The following is a 24,217-nucleotide window of genomic DNA, read 5'->3' on the forward strand; positions in this document are numbered from 1 at the left end:
TGAATAGAGCACTGGTCCTGGAATCAAGAGGACCTGAGTTCAAATATGGCCCCAGACACTTGACACACTTACTGGTTGTGTGACCTTGGGCAAGTCACTTAACCCCAATTGCCTTGCTTTCCCTCCTCCAAAAAAATAAAATTAAATAAAATGTAGCCTGCATTCTCCAAGCACAAATCTGTCAATACTAGAACTGTGGGCCAGTAAGAGTCAGTTGCATACCCACACACTGAAATAAAACACCATATTGTTGTTCACACATCTGTGACTGCAATGATGCATTCTGTAAAGCCTGTAATTCTTAACCATTTACCCTAATGTGTTGGTGGTTATGTCTGCTGTTTAGGACTTTTAAGAGGGCAAGTGCTCTCCTAGTTAATAGATTGGCTTTGCTTACTGGAAATGTATCAAAGGAAACTCTTTAAAATAAAGACTTTTCTTATCCCAAAGAAAATTCCTCAGGACTCTTTCCCCTGGAAATGGAAAAAGCCATTTCTAAGATCAATGAAACCTTTTAGAAGATAAAACTGTTCAAGGATACTTTACTTGTTTATTCCTCCTTTCCATTTATGTACTTTATTTCAGTGCTGCTGTTTTGTCTTGTCTGAACAGCTGGGAGAAATCTCTCCCGAATTTCACAATTGTGGTAAACCCATCTCAGCCCAAATGAAGTAGTTTTGTTATAGGGCCCCAGTTCTTATAGAACAGATTTCTGCACCCCTGTGCTGGCCTCCATCTCTTCCCCATTTCCTTCCCTCATACCTCCTCCCACTCTGCTACATTCTCTCCTCCTCTTCCTCTTCATTATTGCTACAGAAGTGAGAGACTTCTTGAATGATTCATTGATATCAAGGATGAGACCCTATATTTGGCATTCCTACTTTAGACATAGTAAACATTGAATAAATACATAATGAATGAATGGATAGAAGTATCAGTGAATGAATGAATCCTAAGCAAAGAGAAGATTGAAGCTATTAAGAGGATTGATGACCTGTCTAGTCAAAGGTTTTGGAACCAGCAGTAGAGAACAGGAGATGGATGTAGGAGATGTTGTAATGAAATACAGAATTTGTTGACAAACTGGTATATAGAGATCTGTGGGTTGTGAGACAGACAATTAATTTAACAAAGATTGGTCAAGAAACCTCTCGTTTCTGAAGTAGTGAGGAAGAGGAGGAGGAAGAGAGAATGTGGCAGAGAGGAGGTATGAAGGAAGGAAATGGGGAAAAGATGGAGGCCAGCATGGAGCAGAGACCTGGACTTGAGTATCTCCCTGGATGATGGGGAAGGAGTACAGACAGCCATGTGATGAGAGACCCTGTTCTTCGGGACAAGGGACATAAATAGTGAGCAGATGAACATTTGGGAAAGATAGATAAGAGCAGATACAAAAAGGCCTATTGATTGATTAATTTCCTCAGGTGAGTTCACTTCCCTTGGGGACCATCATTATTGAACCTTTATTAAGCCATTATTAAGCACCAGATTTTGTTTTGACTTACCTGGCCAGGAATGACAAGAATTTGAGGTCACTCAGTGCTTTGGCTATGTTTTCTCATGTCTTTCCTTTTTTTTTTTTTTTTTTTAAAAAACAATGGGGGTTAAGTAATTTGCTCAAGGTTATACGGCCAGTTATTTCTGGGTGTGGTGCTGAGTATCTGAGCCCGGATTTGATCCAGGTCATCCCAACACTGGAGCCGGTGCTCTTACTCGCTGAGCCACCTAGCCGCCCCTATGTCTTTCCTTTTTTAAAAAAAAATTATTATTGATTATCTTTTGTTTTTACATCACCTGTATTTCCCAATATGTCTCCTCTCTTCCTCTCAGAGAACCATCCCTTGTGATAAAAAAAAAAAAAATAAAAAAGGAGAGAGGAAGCAATTCAGCAAAACTAACTAAACTTAGGAAAATTCTTGACATTATTTTCAGTGTTCCAACCTCATACTCTAGGACAAAGCCAGAAGGAATCGCCTTTTCTTTCCTTTCCATGTCTCTGTTCAGAAACAGAACTTCTGGAATGTGTTCAACTGTGTGATTTTCTTTGTGGCCCTGGGACCTCAAACTGTCCTCCACCCCCAAATGCTTTTTTCCTGGGAGGGTAGCTTGTAAGCTTTTCCCTGAAAACTTCTGGGAGAAGAAAATGGAAGCTCAGCATTTAAAAAAAAACATGCTTAGAAAAGAACAATCACAGCCACCTCCCTTTCCCCTGAAAACTTCCAGGAGGAGAAAATGGAAGCTCAGCATTTTTTTTTTTTAAATCCATACTTAGAAAACGAACAGTCACAGCCAGCTCACTGGGTTCATTATAAGCTGCCCTCCAGGCTATAACTCGAGAGGGAAGAAACACACAGTGATACTGTGTGTCAGAAGAGGCCAGGGAAAGGAGGAAAATAGGGCTGTGATGGTTATTTGATTAGAATTTGAGGTCAGAATTCAAATTTGTATATTCAAATGACAGCTGCTGGGGGTGGAAGGAATTGTAACTGAAGAGACTGAAGAAGGGTTCCGGCTGAATGGAGACAGTGTCAGGTTGTCTGATTTCTGACATGGAAGGAGGGACATGAGTGACAGAGGGACAAGAGTGAAGTTATGATGCATACTGAGGTAAATGACCTAAGGGAGCACGGGCTCAAGCTTAAAGACAAACTTGACAAACTTTCAATTTTTCTATGTCAAAAATAGAGCATCTTAGTTTGAGGGTGTGGTGATGGGTGGGGCTCTCCAGGGACACCACCCTCCCCTTGCCTTATTACTGACATGCCCCGATCAGGAACCAAAACCACCCCTCTCTTTTTACTATTAAGAGAGCTGGGACCTAGCAAGCTGTGCTCTGAACTTGGCATAACAACAATCCTTTGCCCTCGCCCTCTGAATGAACATTGTTGCAACTAAGTCAGAACGGATGGTCCCTGAGCTTGGTGAATGGGCCCTGCCAGGAAGCCCTGCTATGAATGGACTTTTTGTCACTAGACAACCTTGCCACATTGTTGCTGTTGGGCCTTGCTACTGTTACTACTACATTGTACTGTTTGATTCTTTGGCTAGCCACGAGTATATAAATCAACGTTTAGCCCCACTGCTTTGGGTCTCTTCTTATTGGAGGCCTCCCCTATTGGAATAAAGAAAACGTTTTGCTTATAACCTGTGTGAGCTCTTTGGTATTTTTGGAGTTAACAGTGGTTGCAAAAGCTTTCTAACTCTTTGGTCGTTTGTTACCAGAGATGACATCTCCTAGCATGGGAAGTTCTTACGGATATGGCCTTCTGTCTTGTTTTTAGTCTATGCCAGACCCTGGGGATACAGAGGCAAAAAACTGAAACAGTTTCTTCCTTCAAGGAGTTTATGTTTTGTTGTGGTTTTGCACTGTGTGGTTCATGCTCTCCTACCTTCTTTTTGATCTATGGAGCTCAGTTCTTACAATTCTACTGATTAGTCTTAGAGAACCATGTGCTCACTTTGGGCCTGGTAAGAAGCTTCCAGATAGAACATAAGGGAAATAGGTAATGGACCTGTGATTTCCTTTGCATAGGGAATTTCCTTCCTCCCTCTACCAAGGCATCTTCTTGGCACTTGTAAAGCTGCCTAAAAGGACTGAGAGGTTCCTCTAGTCCAGGGCTGGGGAACCTGTGGCCTTGAGGTCACATGTGGCCCTCTAGGTCCTCAAGTACAACCATTTGACTGAATCCAAAGCCAGTTTGTGCCAGAGAAAGGACTTAAATCCAGTGCCTTCTGACTCTGGAATAGCTCCAGGATACCTTACTAATGTAAGGTAGGAAGAATTATTTTAAAGTAAATATCATCAGTGGATTCGTACCCTAAAAATCATCTTATCACCCGTCTAAAGATGTCCTGAATCATGATGATAGTAGTTTGAAGGGAATAACTGTACAGAGGGATAATTGTTGTTTTCAGCTGAAGCATTACAAAGGAAGAGGACATAAATTTTGTTGGCTGGGAGAGCAGAATTGGAATCTGGGGGTTCAAATTATACATAAATTCTTTCACCCAGAATATAAACTTCTTGAGGGCAGAGACTTGAAGGGGGGGGGGGGACCTGCAGCCTCGAGGTCACATGTGGCTCTCTAGGTCCTCAAGTGTGGCCCTTTGACTGAATCTTAGAGCGTTGTTCTCCTAGATAGTTCTAGCACCATGCCATGCACAGTTATGTGGTAATTTTGTTGTATATTTGAAAGTTGTGCATAGTCAATTTGCAGTTTCATGTACAATTGTCCTTTTTATTTAACTGTTAGGAAGCTGCTTGGTTTTTTTTCCATAAATTAAAAAAAATGTTTGTGGAACTGATCTGTTAGAGGAGAACTATTTCTTATTCAGCTGAGTATAATTTAACAACTAATTATTGTAACAGGATATTACATATTGTATATGTAAGGAAATGTAATATGTAAGGAAATTGTACAGAACTTTTAATTATCTCTATCATCAAATATCTTCTTTTTAATTGCCCAGTGATGATGTACAGCCATGGATTATGGAATAAAGAATCAAATTTCAGATAACCCAAAGGGTAATGGGAAGATGCATGTTAGGAGTAGATGAGCATATTGCCAGCAAGAAGTTTTATGTAAAGGACCCTCTCATTTTTAATACATTTTTTTAAATTGTGAACTTGACAATTATCAACAGTCATGAACATTTCCATTAAAAAAAGACAGAGGGGTGGCCAGGTAGCACAGCGAGTAAGAGCACCAGCCCCAGTGTCGGGACAACCTGGGGATCGAATCCCGGGCTCAGACACTTAGCACCCACCCAGAAACACCTGGCCGTGTAACCTTGAGCAAGTTACTTAACCCCGATTGCTTAGGGGCGGCCAGGTGGCTCAGCGAGTAAGAGCACCGGCTTCAGTGTTGGGACGACCTGGAGATCGAATCCCGGGCTCAGACACTCAGCACCACACCCAGAAATAACTGGCCGTGTAACCTTGAGCAAGTTACTTAACCCCAGTTGCTTAATAAAAAAAAAGACAGAAAGGAGGATTGCCTCTGAAATAATCAGCGCCCACACAAAGCCTGATGTCGTAAGGAGTATAAGTCATCTTTGACATGACAGTACCAGTTCCACTCTTCTTGGCTATTACCCTTTTTAAAGGCTGTGTGCTGGTTTTTGGGTATTTTTTATTCTTTTACATTTCATTGATTTCATATCCTTTTTTTTGGCATCATTACCAGCTCCACCCTCATCTCTGTCCTGTCAGTGTCAGTCATTAAACATTTATTAAATACTCACTGTGTCTGAGACATTGTGCTAAATGCTTGCTGCTGTGTGGCCTTCATTCTCTCTCTCTCTCTCTCTCTCTCTCTCTCTCTCTCTCTCTCTCTCTCTCTCTCTTTTTCTTTTTGGAGGGAAGAAGGCAGGGCAATTTGGGTTAAATGACTTGCCCAAGGTCAGATTTGAACTCAGGTCCTCCTGACTCCAGGGCCGGTGCTCTATTCACTGCACCACCTAGCCACCACGGTCAGAATTCTTCAGCCTCCCAAAGCTGTTTGCCCTTTACAGCGATGTGCTCAAAGTAGAAATCCTTCCAACCCCTTCTTTTTTTCAGATGAAGAGACTGAGACCTAGAAGTTAAATAACATTACTAACCTGATGTCAAGTAAGTAGCAACACATCATTGGTCCCAAAGATAATGGCCTAGCTATGCAGATTGTTGCTGTTCGCCCTTTGTTCTCAGAGAGACCCAGGACATCATGAAGGTGATGGATGCATCAAGAGAGGAGAATGGCAGATGGACAGCTCCAGTGTTATACTGGTGTCTTGGAAAGATGGAGAAGACAGCTTAGCATATATTGAGTTGGATCTCTCTGGAGAACTTATGGAAAAATACTGTATTCCAGACACTTATGTTGAACACTGGAGATTGGGGGGGGGGGAACCCAAACCCCAAGTCTTTCCTTTCTTCAAGGAGCAATGCTAAGTAAAGGGTCTTTCTTTGGTGTGAGTCTTATCTTGAATTAAATGATTGTCATTATCTAAATGTTTTAAAAATCTGCCTTCAAAGCAGTTACATGGAAGGGTACCAAAAACCAGATGATAAATATAGACACTTGCTTTGATTATTATTTTTTTCTTTTTGGAGGGCAATTGGGGTTAAGTGACTTGCCCAGGGTTACACAGCTAGTTTTTGTGTTAAGTGTCTGAGGTCGGATTTGAACTCAGGTCCTCCTGACTCCAGGGCCGGTGCTCTATTCACTGCACCACCTAGCCACCACCCCTTTGATTACTTTTTGCAACAGTTCTGAAAGAGAAGTTTATACAAAATTGGGCACATTCTCTGGAAAGTAAACAGAGTAAGCCTCTTTTAATGGGAAGCAGATGTTAAGTGACTAACACAGTAAAGATCCAGTTTGTGTGTATGTAATTGTTAAAAACACCATCTTGAATTCTTCTCCCAAGATTCTCCTGTAATGGATTTGGACTCATCTTAGAAGCCACATAAATGAGTTAAATCCTCATGCTTTTTAGAAAATGACTTGACTTCCTTTTTACTAAAAGCATTGAATGATGATTTTGTTGTCTTGTTTCTGCCCAAGTTAGCTCAGTAGAAATGAAGACTTGTAACAAGATCTTCTAACTGATGGATATAAAATGATGTAATGTGGCTAATGGCCAAATTACATTATAACATGAAGAAACTTTGAATGGCTAGAAATATTGTCTGATTAACAGCTTTATTTTTTCTTACTGGACCTGTGATTACTCTTGGTGAGGATGTGATGGGGGTTGGGGAGGAGAGGATTGATCAGTTGATTGATTCCTTTGTGTTCCCATTTGATGAAATAAATAACAGACTGTGAGGGCCAGAATGGAGGCAAGAAGTCTTAAAGGAAGTACAAGTGAGTATTTATGATCAGTCCTTCTCTACTACCCTATAATTCAATCAGGTTTGACTGAGAAACTTCTTCTGACCAACAAAGACAACATGAAACAACATGAAAATAACTATAGATATATATACACACATATTTGTATGTATGTGTATATATACGTATGCATGTCTGTATATACACATATATAATGTATATTCACACACAGACACACACACACACACACACACACACACAAATTATTTACATATTCCACACTGCTTTCCCTGAACCTTGGCACCTCTAACAATTCACTCTCTTCTCATAGCACCTTCAAACATTGACCATTCCCATCTTTTTGTCATCTTTGTCAATTTTCTGGGTGTGAAGTAAAACCTCAGAGTTGAAATTTGCATTTCTCTCATTATTAGAAAGAATTATTAGAATTATTATTAAAGAGAATAATATGAATTGTTTCATATAATTGTTAATAGTTTGCAGTTCTTTTGAGAACCTATCCTTTGACCACTAATCTATTGGGGAATGGCTCTTGGTCTTAATTGTCTATATCTTGGATAACAAAACTTTATCTGAGAAATTTATTTCAAAGATTTTTTTTCCCTGTTCAAAAGCTTACTTTATTATCCTGTGTAATAAGAATATAATATAGCAAGAAGGGACTTTAGAGTTCCAATCAGCTCATTTTATATCTAACAGATATGTGTTTTCTGGGCCCCAAAGATTCTGTGCACTTTCCTCCTCCACTAAACAGCCCTCTCTGATTTGGAAAAGGTTCAGTCTTGAGTGAGTTTGGTCTCTAATGAGAGGAATTAAGCTCCCTTTCTCACATTCTTTGACTTGTTAAACTCCCACCTTCTCATCCTAGGGAAAAAAATTGCTTAAAGCTTAGTTTTTGGCTCCTCAAATGGGGAAGTAGAAAGACCGTCAGTGAATCAGGTATGGGACAGATATTTATTTTCTACACACAAAAGAAAGGTTCAACATAAAACACTAAGAACTGCACATTGACAAAAACACTTAAATCAAGACTTAGTAACTTAGCTTATAAACTACTCTGCTACTCTCCAGGGAGGTTGTGAATTAAACTTCATTAGCACATAATGCAGTCTGTGAAACTGCTGAAGAAACATTACTGTTTGGTCTCAGTCGTGGTACTGTCTTGTCTTTGAGGATAGGGACTGTCTTTCTTATTTGTATCCCCACAGTGCTGGCACTTAATATATACTATTAAGGGGTCCCCTGAACTTGTCTTTTTGAGTTGCCATATTTTCCAGAAACACTGGACCCAGAATATGCAAGAGACCTTGAACCTGTCAAGGACAAAGCCCCCCTACTTGTGTGTCCTTGGGAGTCAAGACAGGTGGCAGTCAGACTGCACTAGACTGGGAAACTGTTTGTCTGGAACCATTGTAGATAAGCAGACAGACCATCCTATCTTCATAGTCTAGCAAGGGAAAAGGATTTTGCCATCTTAATTATTCATGATTTCTCCTCCCCTGACACTCCCATTTAGGTGGAAATGTCTGTCTCTCCTTCTCTCTGTCATAATTTCATAAATATGCAAGTCTCTTTGGATGGTGAGCTCTTTGTCCTTGCCTAGGGTTCCACATGTATGTTCATTTCTCTTGTAATAATACATCTAGTTTTTCACTTAAGTTTTGTGCATTTTGATTGCCTGTTAACAATACTTATTGTATTGTATCTTTTCATCTGTAAAATGAGGAAGTTGAACCAGATGATTTCTGAAGTTTCGTTCAGTTCAAAATCTAGTACAGTAGTATTAAGGATTATTGACTGACTGACTGGATCTTTGAGCCCATGAACCTACTTTGTGCTATAAGCACTTGCTCAGAAGCAGCCACACACGAGCAGTATCTTCAGAGTCTTGAATTTCTCTTTTCTCTTGTTTGAGGGCAAAAAGCCCTAGCTTGAGTTTCTTAACACCATATAAGAAACTGGATATCTAGGTTAGAAAATAGTAGGGGAAATGTTAGAGCTGGGTGGGGGTTGGGTGGAACCTTAGGCAGAAGGTGTGGGTGTAGCAGAAAGAACATTGGTCTTAGACTAAGTCACTTGGAGCCTCAGTTTTCTCGTCTATAAAATGGGGGATAATAATGCTTACAGTGTTTAAACTCATAAGGTTTTAGGTTGGGAGTAGGGTGGTTTGATCAAGAAATGTCTTAGATAAAGATGAAATTATTCATCTGGCCTTGACAGTTATTTTATGGATGGGGAAGCTAGAAATTGCAAAGCTAGTGAGAGGCAACAGTTTTGATCAAATAGGAATAGTCTTCCCTTGTTGATCAGTGGCTAGAATGTTCTAATGCTGGAACCACCCTTTTACAAGATGACAACCACTTTTTGTAGTAGACTTTGAATATTATAATGATAACTGCTAGTATTCTTATGGTGCTTCAAAGTTTACAAAGAAAGTGCTTTACAAATATCTCATTTCATCTGCACAACAATCCTGTGGGATAGGTGCTTTTGTTCTCACTTTACAGTTGAAGAAACTGAGGGAAATAGTAAGTATCTGAGACAGGATTTGAATTCAGGTCTTTTTAAACTCTGGGTCATGTGCTCTTTCTTACACTAGCTAGCTTCTTAGTGTGATTTTTTTGGGGGCAGGGCTGTATTCTTATCTGATATTTTACATAGCATCATAGATCTAGACCTGGAGGAGGTTTTATACTCCTCATTTTATACATTAGTCCAACAGATCTTAAATGACCTGCCCAAGGTCATACATATAAGAAGTGTCAAAGGTGGTATTTGAACCTAGGTCTTCTGATTCCACAGCTAGGACTTTTTCACTGTACCATGTTGCCTCCATATTTTAGTTTGTATATGTGTACTCCTTTTAAAAAAAAAATTAATCAGTTGAGGAATGGCTGAACAAATTGTGGTATGTGGCTATAATGAAATACTGCTATGTTACAAGAAATGATGAGCTCAGTGATCTTAGGCATGGAAAGACTTGAACGAAATGATGAAGAGTGAAGTGAGCAGACCTAAGAGAACATTGCACAGTAACAGCAATATTATTAACTTAATCATTTTCACTATTATAAATACACAAATTAAAAATAAAGTACATATGAAGAAAGATGAAGGAACTGATAAATAGATGTTTATGTGCATTTCAATGAATGGCAGAGAAATTCAACCTCATCTATACTGATTTATTGATTTAAGAAATTAATTTGTGCAAATTAATGCAGTATAGTAGATGAAATATAATTTATTTTTCTCCAGAAGGTCTGAATTGTATAATTCACATATATGACTAGGACCCAGAAGGGAAGTTTTAAGGAATTCCCATAGCCTGTGCCCATTGAACATTGTTGTAAATTGAGAGAGGTTTGGCCTGACTCTGAGGGGGGATAAAATAGGAGTAGAAAGAAGGGCTCCCCCCCCCAAAGGGGGTGTAATGGGAATGTAAATTTATGTTGTTGCCATCTTTCTAAGATTGTATTGTGTTAGATCTTCCCTGCCCCTAGGCCATTTGATAGGCTTAAGTGTACCTGGAGCCTGTGTCAGGAGGCTTGCTTTTCAGGAGATGCTTTGTGATTGGTCACTGGGTCAAGAGGGTGGTTACATTCTCTGACCCAGGAGAAGGCTATATAAACCTGGATGTAAGGCTTTGCTTTGGGACTCACTTTGAGAAGTGTTGTGTGATCTGACCAGATGAGACTCTGGGCAGCCATCGAGCCCCCTGGCTTTGAAAACCCAGATGTTGATGCTTCCCTCTCTGGTGACTGACTAGGTATGGATGTAGTGGTTGGACAGTTGGAGGCCTGTCTGCTTGAAATGTTTCTCTGCCTTGTAACTTCTGCTTGTAACTTCTGTATACTCTGAAGTTCGGGGTGCTGACTTTTTCCCCTGAACTAGGTAAATGATATGTTTGATTGATTAAAGCAAGATTGTTAACCCATTTTGAGTTGCTTTCCTTTAGAAAAGCAGATCTAGGAAACTGTGTTGGCAGCCACCCTGGGAATGCTGGGGTGCTTGCTGCTACAGTGGGTTTGTGTGGGAGGGGAGGAAGGGTTGGATTATGATATGGAAGAAGTGATAGAGGAGAGAAGGGCCTAATAGGGGTCCAAATGGAGGTCTCCATGCCTTGGACAATGGGGAAGAAAGAAGACCTCAGCTTTCTTGGCTTCTAAAGCTAAGGATCTGTTGTAGTAGGTAAAGGGGTTTAGGTATGTCAATACACACTCTGTTTTGAGTAAAAGAGTATCAGGTATGTTGAAAGGGCCAAAATGGCACCACCTGCTGGTTGGCCACTTGGTCCTAACCCTCTGCAACCTGTTTGCTTTGTGTATTCATGGGCTGGAAAACGTGGAGAAATCCAACACATTTAGTGATCAGTATATGAGATAGGGGGAAATTTGAACTATGGTCACAAGGAATGGGTAGGCAGAAGCTGATTGCAAACTGCTTTATTGGAGGGAACATCCATAATAGTGAGATGACAGATCCATTTGAGTAAAACATAAGCATGTCATGTCATAGATGCAGCTAGTCAATAGAGCTCTAGGCTTGGAGTAAGGAAGACCCGAATTCAAATCCAGCCTGAGACACACTTACTAGCTGAGTGATCCTGGATAACTCAACATCTGTCTGCCTCCATTCCCACATCTTTAAAATGTGGATTATAATAACACCTGTCCCACCAAGGTTGTTTTGAGACTCAAATGAGATATATGTAAAACACTTAGCCCTGTACTTGGTATACATTAGGTGCTTGATAAATGCTCATCACCTGCCCACCCCCCATTATTAGTAAGATCATGCTTACAACACATTAGAAATGTGGATTTAGTTTCCTAAGTGCAGTAGTCTGATGCCATCAAGTTTGTGACCAAATATTACTTAGAATAATCTCAATCTCCCATTCTCAGGAAGATAATTTTGGAAACATGTCTTAAAACTGCCATGATATCTGAGAGGAAGAGAGATGGTTGTTGCATTCACTTATTGGTCTCTGGTTTGGAAACATCTTTAAGGCAGTGATCCAAGGGTAGCTGATTGTGGAGATCTGTTCCTTTTTCTTAGTTCTAGAAATGGGCATCCTGTCTCCTTCTGTGCCCTCAAGGATGTTTGTTGAACAGGGAGTTGTATGTTTTCTTTTAATTGTTCAAAAGGTTATTGTATTTTTAGTAGAGTCTGTTTAGAGCCTTCAAATGAATTCTCTTCTTTGTGAAAAATACAAGTGACTTAGTTGAAAACAAATTCCAGCTTCCAAAAACCCTGTAGCTTTTATTCACTTTGACCCTTGTATTGGTGGCTCTGGAGGAGAAAGTGAGGCTGGTGACTTTTCATAGCCTTGCCTCACTTAAATCCAATTCACTTGCAAGTTAAGACATCACCTTCCTGATGCCATTGGTTCTCTTCCAGAGTGAAGGACAAAAAACAAATACAACTTAAGGTCCTTTCCATATTTTCTCTGGAATGGGTAGATTTGTGTTGTAATTGATTCTAGAAATCTAGGGGTATGTGTCTCTTTCCTTGTTAAGGAGGCAACCTGGGGCAGTGGAATGTCATTGAATTTGAAGTCAGAAGATCTGAGTTCCATTTCCAGCCCTGTCGATTTCATCCAGGTGACCTTGGACCAATCATTTCATCCCTTTGGGCCCTAGTTTCCTCCTTTATACAGCAAAGAGTTTGAATTGGAATAATCTCCAAGACTCCTGACTCCAAATCTACAAACCTCTTTCAGATATCTATGATTGGATGTTTGAAAAACTTTGCGTTTTCCTCAGTCATCTTATTCATACACACTAAAGACATATTTCTCCCATTCACTTTCCAGTCTCCTTCCTAGATGCTACATCAGAGTTGATAGCAGGAAAGAGCAGGGAGCTACATTGGGATTCTAGACAGAAAAGAACCTGCCAGTACATGGGATGTCAGAGTAAAGTGACTTTCTGCTTGAATGCCATTGTTTCCCTATATTTCCTGGCCTCCTCTGCATTGCCTTGATGGATAGCTCTCCCCCAGCTCCCTCTGGTCTGAGGGCACTGCCTAACTTCCACTTTTATTGTCTCCCGGGGGACAGTGGTTCCCTGGGCTCAGGCTCTCTCTGATCAAACCTTGGCCTGGACCCAGGTGGCCTCTGTGGGCCTCCTTCTTACTTCTGCTCTGGTCTTGGTGGCCTTCATCCCTGCCCTTTGCCCCAGCTGCAACAGCCTCCACCTATCCCTTGGCACCCCGACAGTTAACCTTTCCCCAGTTAATTTTCCCCCACTGGGGTGTGGGAGACAGAATTGGAGTCTAGTCAGTTTGCTGACTTTGACCTTCTAACCCCAGTCTCACAAATGAATGAGGTAGCTTTGTTTAGAAATTAGGTAGCCCAGGCTTTTCCTTTTTATTCTGATTTTTCTTTCACAACATGACTGGTATGGAAATATGTTTGATATAACGTATACCAGATTGCTTGCTGTCTTGGGGAGGAGGGAGAGAAAAAAATTTGAAATTCAAAATCTTATGAAAGTGAATGTTGAAAACGTTCGTTATGTGTAATTGGAAAAAATAAAATACTGTTATGTGTGGGGAATAAAAGAAAGTAGGTAGTCCTAGAGCTGAGTCTTGAAGAAACTAAGTAGTCTAAGAAGTATGAGTAAAGAGAGAGTATGTTCTAGACAGGAGATGTACCACCAGAAGGCTGATGGGGACTCAGTAGCTAGAGAGCTGGGCCTGAAGTCTGGAAAGACATGAGTTTGGATCTGGCCTGAGATTGTCTCTCTACTTGTGTTTGAGTCATGCTGTCAGCCTCAGTTTCCTCCTCTGTAGAATGGGATGATGCTTGGGGAGGGAGGAGAAAATTTAAAACTTATGAAAGTGAATGTGGAAAACTAAAAATAAATAAATTAACTAATAAAAAACTAAAAAATAAAATAAAATGGGATGCAAATCATAGCACCTGCCTTGTGAAGTTGTTGTGAGGTTTCAGTGAGATAATATTTGTAAAGCATTTAGTACCTGGCATATAGTAGGTGCTTAATAAATGCTTGTTGCGTTGCTTCCTTTCAAGAAAAAGTAAGACACCGTGTTTGATCAGGTGGTATAATGAATGCATAAAGGACACCCTTTTTTTTTCTTTTTTGAAGGGGGGAGGGCAGGACAATTGGGGTTAAGTGACTTGCCCAAGGTCACACAGCTAGTCAAGGTCAGATTTGAACTCAGGTCCTCCTGTCTCCAGGGCCAATGCTCTATTCACTGCGCCACCTAGCTGCCCCAGTAAAGGACATCTTTAAGTCCCAACTAAAATCCCAGCTTCTACAGAAGTCTTCCCTGACCCCTCTGAATTTCAGTGCTTTCTCTCTGTTAATTATTTCCTATTTATCTTGTACCTAGCTTTGTATAGACTTGTTTGCCTTGTCTTCTCCCATTAGACTGTAAGCATCTTGAGGGCAGGGACAGTCTTTTGTCTCTTTTTATATGCCCCAGCACTTGGTATAGTGTCTGGCACATAGATGCTTAATGAATGTTTATCGACTGATTGGTATGATTGGAAAGGTGGGTTGGGATCAGATTGTGAAGAGCTTTTAATTGCCAGAGGCATTTATATATGATCTTAGTAGAGTTTTTGAGTAAAGGGCATGGTTAGTTCTTATTGGCATTTAAAGGAAATGTCTTTGGCAGCTGCCCTGAGTATGCATTAGAGCAGGGACAGACTGGACACAGGGAGACCAATGAAAAGGGTGTTTCTGCAGTCCAGGTGAAAGCTGATAAGGGCTTGTACTAGGTGAAGAAAAGGACAGATGTGACAAAAATTGTGGAAGAATTACCATCACATTTGCCACCTGGTTCAATGTGAACAGTGAGGGGAAATGAAGCATTGAGGGGGATGCTGGGGTTGTGAACCTGAATGGCTGGAAGGATGCTGGCAATATTGGCAGTGTTAGGGAAGACTGGGAAAAGGGGTGGGTTTTTAGGGAAATGCAATGAATTCTGTTTTAGACACATTGAGTTTGAGATTCTTGTGGGGTGTCTGAGTTTAGGCAGTTGCGATGTGGGACTGCCCTCAGGAGAGAGATTAGGGCTGGATATATCTCTGGTAGCTGAATAAGGGAGCCATCTGCATTGATATGATCATTAGACCCATGAATTGATGAAGTCACCAAATGAGAAAATATAATGGCAAAAGAGAAGGGCCCCACAACAGAGCCTTGGGGAAGACCCACAATTTGGGGATGGGAAAAGGATAATGAAGGAACAAAGAAGACTGAGAAAGATGTGCTAGTTAGGAAGGAGGACCCCAAGAAATGAGTCACAAAAATAAAGGGGGGGGCTGTGTCAGTCTATGGAGAGGTCAGCAAGGTGGAAGACTGAGAAAAACACTTCGGGTCTGACTGTGAAGATTTAATCTTGGGCAACTTTGGAGAGAGCACTTTTAGTTGAATGATGAGATTGGAAGCTGGACCCCAAAGGGTTGTAAGAGAGTAAGAAGGGGGGAAGTGAAGGCAGAGATTGTAGGCAGCAGAGAAAGGGAGGCGATGCAGGACAGTAGCTAGAAGAGATGGTACCGTAGGATCTATTAAGTTTTTTGTTGTTGTTTTTTAAGGATGGGGCAGATTAGGGCAAGTTTGAAGTTAGTTGGGAAGAAACCAGTAGATGGGATAGTTTAAAGTTTAGAGATAAAGATGATGCCTGAGAGAGGTGGTCTCTGTAGGAGAAGGGAGGGGATAAGATTAAGTATACAAGACTTGGCCTTACAGAAGAGAAAGGCCAGATTGGAAGAAAGAAGAGAATTGTGACCCTGTGTCCTCTCCTGCCTCCTATCCCCATAACCCATTAGCCTCTGAACTTCTAGGAGCAGAAACTGGTTTTTGCCTTTCTTTGTTTCCTTGGCATTTAACCCAAGGCCTGGCACACAGTAGGCACCGGAAATGCTTGTTGATCTGATTTACTTTCTAAGGGTCCTTCCAGCTCTGAATCCTATGTGATAAGAGGATCATGGATTGAGTGTTAAAAAGTACCTTAGTACAATGCCTGGCATAGAGTGGGCTTGTTGACTGATGACTATGATCCTTGACCCTCCACAGATTTTCCCATTGCTGACGACTTCCTTTTATAGGATACTGTCTCCTTTGTCTTCAGAGATCCCCCTCTCCCTCCTGCTTCTATGAATACACCTCATGTGTTTCCTTCACTCATTTTAAAGTGAATATTTTCCAAGGGTCCATCCTTGGCCGTCTTCTCTGCTTCCCACACTCTCTCCTTTGACAGCCTCATTCACTGCTGTGGCTTCAACAACCCCCCTCTCTGCAGCTGATTTTTCAAATCTGTGCCCCCCAGTCCTGAGTTTTCTTCTGTGAATCACAGGCTGTCCCTGTTAAAAGCAAAGAATACATTTTCTGCCTCTTGTCTTCCCCAGAGGCTTGGCACACAGTAGAGAATTAATAAATGTTTGTTGATTTGGCTGCTGCCCAGATGTGAGCTTCTGATGTGATGTTGACCCACTTTCATGGCACAAAAGATGGCCTGAGGGTGATATTTAACTGTGTCTAGTATACTCCGAACTGAATAAGAACTCAATGCCTACTGTTTCCTTTTGAATGAAATCTGCTTCCTATTGTCCATTAAAGAGAGGAGGTGGACGAGCTCTTTTTGATTTCACAAAATAAACAGCCATTTCTAACATCGCGTGCTGAGAAGCATGGAGTTGGCTTTGTAAATGCTGAGTAAAGTCTCTTGAAAAGCGTAGTCTGATGTGGGAAACGGAAATTGATTTTCACTGATTACTCTGTGCTCTTAAAATGAAGGCATATTCTTTTCATAGTTGAAGTTGTTAAGGCAGTTTCGTCCTCAGAATTTGCAAGCTTATAAAGACATCAAAAGGAATAATTGCAAAAATGAAGACAGAGTTCCAATCAGCTTTGGATGTATAAATATATTCAGGCAGCTTTATTCAAGTATTCAGAGCATAAGCTACTTGGAATTAATGGGGTTTTTTTTGATGGTACAGTCAGCTTTTGTCTATCAGCCAAGTATTGTGTCTAAAGAAACAGACTAGGCATTTATCATCTCTGAAGGATGCATATATTTTAACTCTGGGGGAAAGAACAGGCACCATCAACAGAGCATGTGAATTTGGAGATCTGCTTACCTTTTAAAAAAGAGTCAGCATGAATGCTGGTGCATTGTTGGTGGGGTTACGAGTTGGTATAAACTAAGGAGCTGACAAACTAGGGCCTGAGGCCAGATCCAGCCAGGCTTATTTTTATGGCCCACAGAAGTTTTTTTACATTTTAAAATACATTAAAATTTTATTTAAAGGTATAAAAACTATTAACAGGTCTTGCCATCCCCTATTCTAAACATTCTAGAAAGCAATTTAGAATTAAGTGGAGAAAGTAAATAACATTTCCATACCCTTTAATCCAGAGATACCACCACCAGATACTAACCCAAGGGTTCAGTGGCAAAAAAGAAAGAATGCATATCACCAAAATATTTGTAAAAACATTTTTATTGTAGCAAAGAATTGGAAATAATCAACTGGGGAATGCCTAAACAAGTTTATGATATGTGAAAATAATATAGTGTGTGCTTCAGGAAATGGCAGTGATAAATAACATTTTTATAGCTTTAAGGTTTGTAAAGTACTTTGCATATATTATCTAATTTAATTCTTACCTTGAGCTAGGTACTTTTTTGTTTCTATTTTACTAATGAAGAAACTGAGGCTAAGAAAGGTTCAGTAACTACTCAACCAAATTCCCCCAGCTATGGTGTGTCCAAGGAGCTATTTTGAACTCTGGTTTCCTGACCTCAAATCCAGCAGTTTATTCCAAGCACCATTATGATGAATATAGAAAAGCCTAGAAAGATTGATATGAAATGATGCAAAGTGAAATAAAAAGAACCAGGAAAATAAGATACACCAGGACAACCACAGTGTACATGGAAAGAAAACAGTAAAACAACTGAAATTTTATGCTGTGAGGTTATCATGACTAAGCTTGGCCTCAAGAAGAGATATGAGAATATACTCCCTTCTGCTTCTTACAGAGGTAGGATGCTATTGGTGAGGAACACAGCATTTGTTGCACCTGGTTGATATGTTGGTTAGTTTTGATGAACTGTTCCCCTTCCCATCCTCTGACCTTTTCCTAATTTTTTGGTTTTAAGGACCATTTCTGGGAGGGAGGAGAGAAGATAGAAGGGATGTATTGGGAAATGTAGGTCATATGAAAATAAAACTATATAGTTTATATATATATCACATATCTATCTATCTATGTGTGTATATATATATATATATGTATATATATATATATATCTAGCTCTCTATGTCAATATGGGAAGAGATTGCAAGATATGGTACAAAGAACAGTGTATTTCTGTTGGTGGAGTTATGAACCTGTCCAACCATCATAGACCCAAAGGGCTATAAAACTGTACATACCCTTTGATCCAACAAAACCACTGCTACGTCTGTTCCCAAAGAGATCATAAAAAAGGGAGAAAGGACCCACATGTACAAAAATGTTCATAGCAGGTCTTTTTGTGGTGGCAAAGAATTGGAAATTGAGGGGATGCCCATGAACTGGGGAATGACTGAACAAGTTGTGGTGTGTGAACGTAATGGAATACTATTGTGCTGTAAGAAATGAGGAGCAGGAGGATTTCAGAAAAACTTGGAAAGACCTATATGAACTGATGCTGAGTTAAGTGAGCAGAACCAGGAGAACATTGTACATGGTAACAGCAAAACTGTGATGACCAACTCTCATAGACTTAGCTCTTCTCAGCAATACAATGATCTAAGACAATTCCAAAGACTCATGATGGAAAATGCAATTCACATCCAGAGAAAGAATTATAGATTTTGAATCCAGATCAAAGCACACTATTTTCTATTTCTTCCCCCTTTGTTATGGTTTTTCCCGTTCGTTCTGATTCTTTCACAATATGACTAATGTGGAAATGTGTTTATTATGTTTGCACATGTATATCCCATATCAGATTGCAGGCCATCTTGGGAAAGAGGAACTCAAAATCTTATTAAAGTGAATGTTGAAAACTATCTTTATGTGTAATTGGAAAAAATAAAATACTATTAAGGAGAAAAAAAGAAAAAGATAGAACTGTGGATTTGGAGTCAGAGGACCTGGGTTTGAACCTTGACTCTTCTTATTATTACCTATTTGACCATGACTAAGTCATTTAATTTCTGCGCCTAATTTTCCTTCTCCATAAAGCGAACAGGTTGCATCAGATGAATTTCACAGACTCTCCTAGTTCAGTCTTATGAAATATGTTAGAGGAGGGGGTGGGAATTGACATAGAAGAGGAAGGAATCCTACAGTCTCCCAATTAGAGGTCCTGCAGTTCATTTTGTACCAGACAAACATCCCTTCTACCACATAAGTGGTAAGAGTCGTCAGACTTTGCTAGAAGTGAGGTGGAAGCTTGCTGTTTCCTAAGGTAATGTGCTTCATCTTCTGAAATAGTTCTGATAAGAAGTTTTTCCTAAATTAAATATTATGCCTATTAATTTAGCTTGTTAACTTTTGGGGATGAAACTCCCAGATTTTTCTAACCAATTGCAGACAGTATATGTCCTCATCTTAGACTAGTGAAATTGATTTTTTGAACCCAACTAAAAGACTTTACATTTATTGCTGCGTTTTCCTCTTAGGGGTTTTTAGTTTAATATTTAAGCTTATCAAGATCTTTTTGGATCCTGACTGTCACCTATTATGTTAGCTATTCCTCTGGGCTGTGGACCAACAGCAAATTTGATAAGCCTCCCTTCTAGGGCTTTCTAGATCCAAGTCAGTAGCACAGGATCAAGCACAGATCCCCTGGGCATTTCACCAGAGACTGTAAGTTGGCTTTGACCCTGTGTTCAGCCATTCAAGTTGTTGAGAATCTATTTAACTATTCTGTGGACTGAGTCTTTGGCATCGTGTCCATAGTAATAGCACTGAACAGCTCTGTGAGATGTTTTGATAAAACCTAGGCAGACAACACTTCTATTCTTTATTTGTTCTGCCAGTCTAGTAACCCTGTCAGAAAAAGGAAATGAAGTTAGTCCTGACATGATCTGTTAGTGATGAAAACATGTGGGTTCCTCATGACCTCCATTTCCTTTTCTAAATCTTGAAAAACCATCCCTTTAATAATGTATTCTCGATTTTTGGCAGCAAACTCATAAAGATGGCAATATAATTTTTCCAATCCAAAGACAATGTTGAATATGATGAATTGGGGTGAAATTTGTAAATGCTGAGGTCTGCCAGGTGCCAAAATGAAAAATATGTAAAACTGGTTTTACATAGCTTTCACTTAGAAATTTGTTTTGGTGCTTGCTTGCTAGAAAGCCTGCCTGTGGTTTATCAAGCCTTTTGTAAACTGTGGCATATTTTGGCTGTAGCTGATATTGTAAGGAATCTTTGGAACTCTTAAAACCAAAAGTGATAAATGTATGAAGCCAAGTAATGAACATTTATTCTATTTTCAAAGTCAGAAGTTTTTCATTCTCTGAAATATACATCTCATCATTCTGTAAGGGAATTGTCATCCTTTGGTATGGTCGCTATTCCTCCTAGAATTAATTTTATTAATTGACTAGAGATCTTTTATTCTGATAAGAATTGATTCCGACTCACCAAACTCCCAAGAGATCTATTTATCCACTTCAATGCAGATTTTTAAAATTTATAATCAGAGGTATGCCTTTAGATGTTTGTGTTACATCACCAGGACATCCCTCTTTTCACTCTTCAGAGTCAGACCTCCTTTTATTAAGGCTATTTGTTCTGTGAAGTTTGGAGTTAGTCAAAGGGTTGCACTTGAGGAATTAGAGGGCCACCTGTGGCCTCGAGATTCCCCACCCCTGATTTAGACATTTGAATAAGTGAATGTATTCATTCAACAGACATTTATTAATTACAAGTTTTCTGTTTTCGGAGCACTGAAGCTAATCAGATTTATTTTTGGTGAACATGCAATTACAGAGAAAGGGAATTAGTTCATGTTAGGGAATGTTTCTGAGGCCGTGAGAACTTCCCCTATAGAATATAAACATTTCTGAGAACTCCAGAGGAAACCTTTCCTCATCCTTTAACTTTTGTTGTTGAGTCACCCCATTGAGGGTTTCTTGGCAAAGATACTAACGTGGTTTTCCATTTCCTTCTCCACATCATTTTACAGATGAGGAAACTGAGGTAAACAGGGTTAAGTGATTTGCCCAGGGTCTCACACAGCTAGCTACTAAGTGGCTGAGGTCACATTTGAACTCAGGTCTTCCTTACTCCAGGTTAGACACTCTATCCGCTGAGACACCACTCCTGCCCCTTCAGAAAAAGTACTAATGGATAATATTGAGCTGCTTTGGCTAAAACCACAAGCTTTCATCAGTTATGTTGGTTTGTGAACTGAAACAGCCCTTTTTTTCCAGTATTAAAAAAAAAATACTTGAGTTGTTGCAAGTTAGATCTATTTCTTTTTTTGTTGTTGATGGAATCCATTCCATTCCAGTGAAAAATGTCAGCCATGGGACATTTGCCATTTTGCCATTAACTATGCAAGAAGAAAATAAACCAGTAACTCAAGATTGTGTTGTATTTATCAAAGGATGATCTGTTAAGGGTGTTGTATCAAAATAGTAGAAAGAACACTAAACTCTGAGTCCCACGATCTGGATTTGAAATCCCAGCTATGGCTATATGGTCTTGGGCAGGTTAGTTCTATAATCTCTTAAGTCCTCCTTTTATTTATCCATAAAATGAGAGGGTTGGCTTAGAGGATTCTGGAATTCAGTTTCTTATTCTGTTAAAGTGAGAAGGTTGGACTAAAACAGGGGTTTTTTCACCCCTTAATACTTTTTTTTCCACTTACATGTAAGATAGTTTTCAACCTTCACTTTTATAAGATTCTGAGTACCCTCCCCATTCCCCAAGAAGGCCAGCAATCTGATATAGGTCATACATGTGCGATCATATTAAGCATATTTCCACATGAGTCATGTTGTGAAAGAAGAATCAGTATAAAAGGGAAAAACCATGAGAAAGAAAAATTTAAAAAACAAACAAAAAAAAGTGAAAATAGTATTCTGCAGTTTGCATTCAAACTCCATAGTTCTTTTTCAGGATGTGGATGGCATTTTCTATCACTTTGTCTTTTGGAATTGTCTTTGATCATTGTATTGCTGAGAAGAACTCAGTCTGTCAAAGTTGGTCATTGCACAATGTTGCTGTTATTGTATACAATGTTGTCCTGGTTCTGCTCACTTCACCCTGCAAGGTTACACAGCCAGTTATTTCTCGGTGTGGTGCTAAGTATCTGAGCCTGGATTCGATCCCCCAGGTCATCCCAACACTGTGGAGCTCTTACTCGCTGAGCCACCTGGCCGCCCCTAGTTCATGTAAGTCTTTCCAGGTAAAACAGGGATTTTTTAACCTGAGTTCTATGGACTTGGATGGGAAAATTTACATCCTTATTTCAATATAATTGATTTTCTTCAGTCATATTATTTTACTATAATTCTCAGAAGAGGGGGCTGTTAGGTTTTTATTTCATTGGAGTACCAAAGGGATCCATGGCACATAAATGCCTTCTTAACTAAAAGATTCTGGGCCTCAGTTTGCTCATCTGTAAAATGGGGATGGGGATGGATTAGATGTTGTCTAAGGTCTTTTTCAACACTCGGGCAGTAATCCTGCACTTTCACAAAACCGTGCTGACTGGGTCCACTACAAATTTGTTACAGAATCTCAACTGGGTCTTCAGTTTCAGAAGGTGTAAGCCAGGCAGAAATCAAATGTCACAGATGCACTTTGAAAATCTGTGAGGGATGTGGGGTGAAAATGGTGCCTGAGAAGGACCAGAAAGGAGGTCCTCCAGGACATTTTCTTCTTGTCTATACTCCGATGAGAGCCATCCAGTTTTATAATTTAAGAAGTTTTGAATTCTAATCAGATGAGCACCTTTGATTATTCCTGGGAGGAGTAGAAGGGAAAAGCAGTGATTCTGCCTTTCCAATGCTATTTTCCTCACCATTGTTTTGGAGTTACTGTCTGTTATCGACTGTGGCTGTTTGTACATTTGACTCCAAGCTCCTTGAGAGCAGGAACTATCTTTGTCTTTCTTTGTATTCCCAGCACTTAGCATGACATATGGCACATAGTAGGTGCTGAATAAATGTTTGCTGACTGACTGTTGTTAAGCCAAGAGGGAAAAGCAGCAGACACAAGAATATTAGTTGGGTGCAGCTAGGTGGCGAAGTGAATAGAGCACCGGCCCTGGAGTCAGGAAGACCTGAGTTCAAATACGACCTCAGACACTTAACATAAAACTAGCCATGTGACCTTGGGCAAGTCACTTAACCCCAATTGACTCTTCAAAAAAAAAAAGGAATATTAGTGGGACACTGGGTCTCAGCTAATATGATAGACTAATTGTATGTAAATGTGCTGAGGGAAGCTAGAATTGGCTGTGATTTTAGTGGTGTAGGGCAAGGGTTCTTCGAAGGGGGGAGTCCTGTATTTAAAAAAAAAATATTTTGATCGCTGTATTTTAGCATAATTGGTATTTTTTGCAATATTGTGTATTTTATTTTGTACATTTAAAAACATTATTCTGAGAAAGATTTGAGACTTTTGAAGGGGACACACAAAAAAAGACTAAGAACTCCTGATGTGGGGATTTCTGGTGAGGAAACTTCTTATATTAATACAATTTTGCAGCCATTGTGCAATGTCCAGTCTTAGAGAGTTGCCTGGGGCACTGAAATATCGAATGAATCCAGGTTGTTCTGACTTTGAGGCTGGAGGCCACTAGGCCTCATTGCCTCCTTAGAGAGTGGTAGAGTTATGTTTCAGCAATTTACCATTAGTAATAAACAAAAGGACAGTTTTTGTTTTTGTTTTTTTAGTTTTTTAGCAGATAAAGAACTAAGACAAACCAAGTCAAGTGACTTACCCAGGGTCACACAGCTAGTAAGTGTCTGAGGCCAGAATTGAACTCATGAAGATGAATCTTCCTGACTCTGACCTGGCACTCTATCCACTGTACGACCTAGCTGTCTCCCCCTTTTTTTCCGCTTTTTTTTTTGAGGGGGAGGGCAGGGCAGTTGGGGTTAAGTGACTTGCCCAAGGTCACATAGCTAGTAAGTGTTAAGTGTCTGAGGCTGGATTTGAACTCAGGTCCTCCTGACTCCAGGGCTGGTGCTCTATTTACTGCACCACCTAGCTGCCCCCTGTCCCACCCTTTTTTTTAGTCAACAAGAATTTATTGAACACCTACTATATCAAATGTCATAGAAGTTTTAATGTAGTTTTAAGCTTTAGTGTAGCTTAAAACATATTTTTCGGGGTGGCTATGTGGCACAGTGAATAGAGCGCTGGCCCTGGAGT

At 39.9% G+C, this 24,217-nt stretch overlaps 1 protein-coding gene across 3 annotated transcripts in view; it reads left to right on the plus strand.

The window, feature by feature from the left end:
- The window catches only part of MCUB (mitochondrial calcium uniporter dominant negative subunit beta), a 78,751-nt gene that overhangs the window by 14,184 nt on the left and 40,350 nt on the right, over nt 1-24,217 (plus strand). Inside the window, exon 1 of one of the 3 annotated variants that reach the window (XM_069095090.1) lies at nt 2,581-2,607. The exons of the other annotated variants lie outside the window; for them this stretch is intronic. Coding sequence (XP_068951191.1) covers nt 2,593-2,607 — 15 coding nt within the window. The 5' untranslated portion in view covers nt 2,581-2,592. Of the gene's footprint in view, nt 1-2,580; nt 2,608-24,217 lie in introns of those variants that run through there. 3 annotated transcript variants of the gene reach the window in all.

Source organism: Petaurus breviceps, unplaced genomic scaffold (genome assembly GCF_028583685.1).
Source record: "Petaurus breviceps papuanus isolate PSGF00001 unplaced genomic scaffold, PetGlider_PUasm1.0 126, whole genome shotgun sequence".
Lineage (NCBI taxonomy): Eukaryota > Metazoa > Chordata > Mammalia > Diprotodontia > Petauridae > Petaurus > Petaurus breviceps.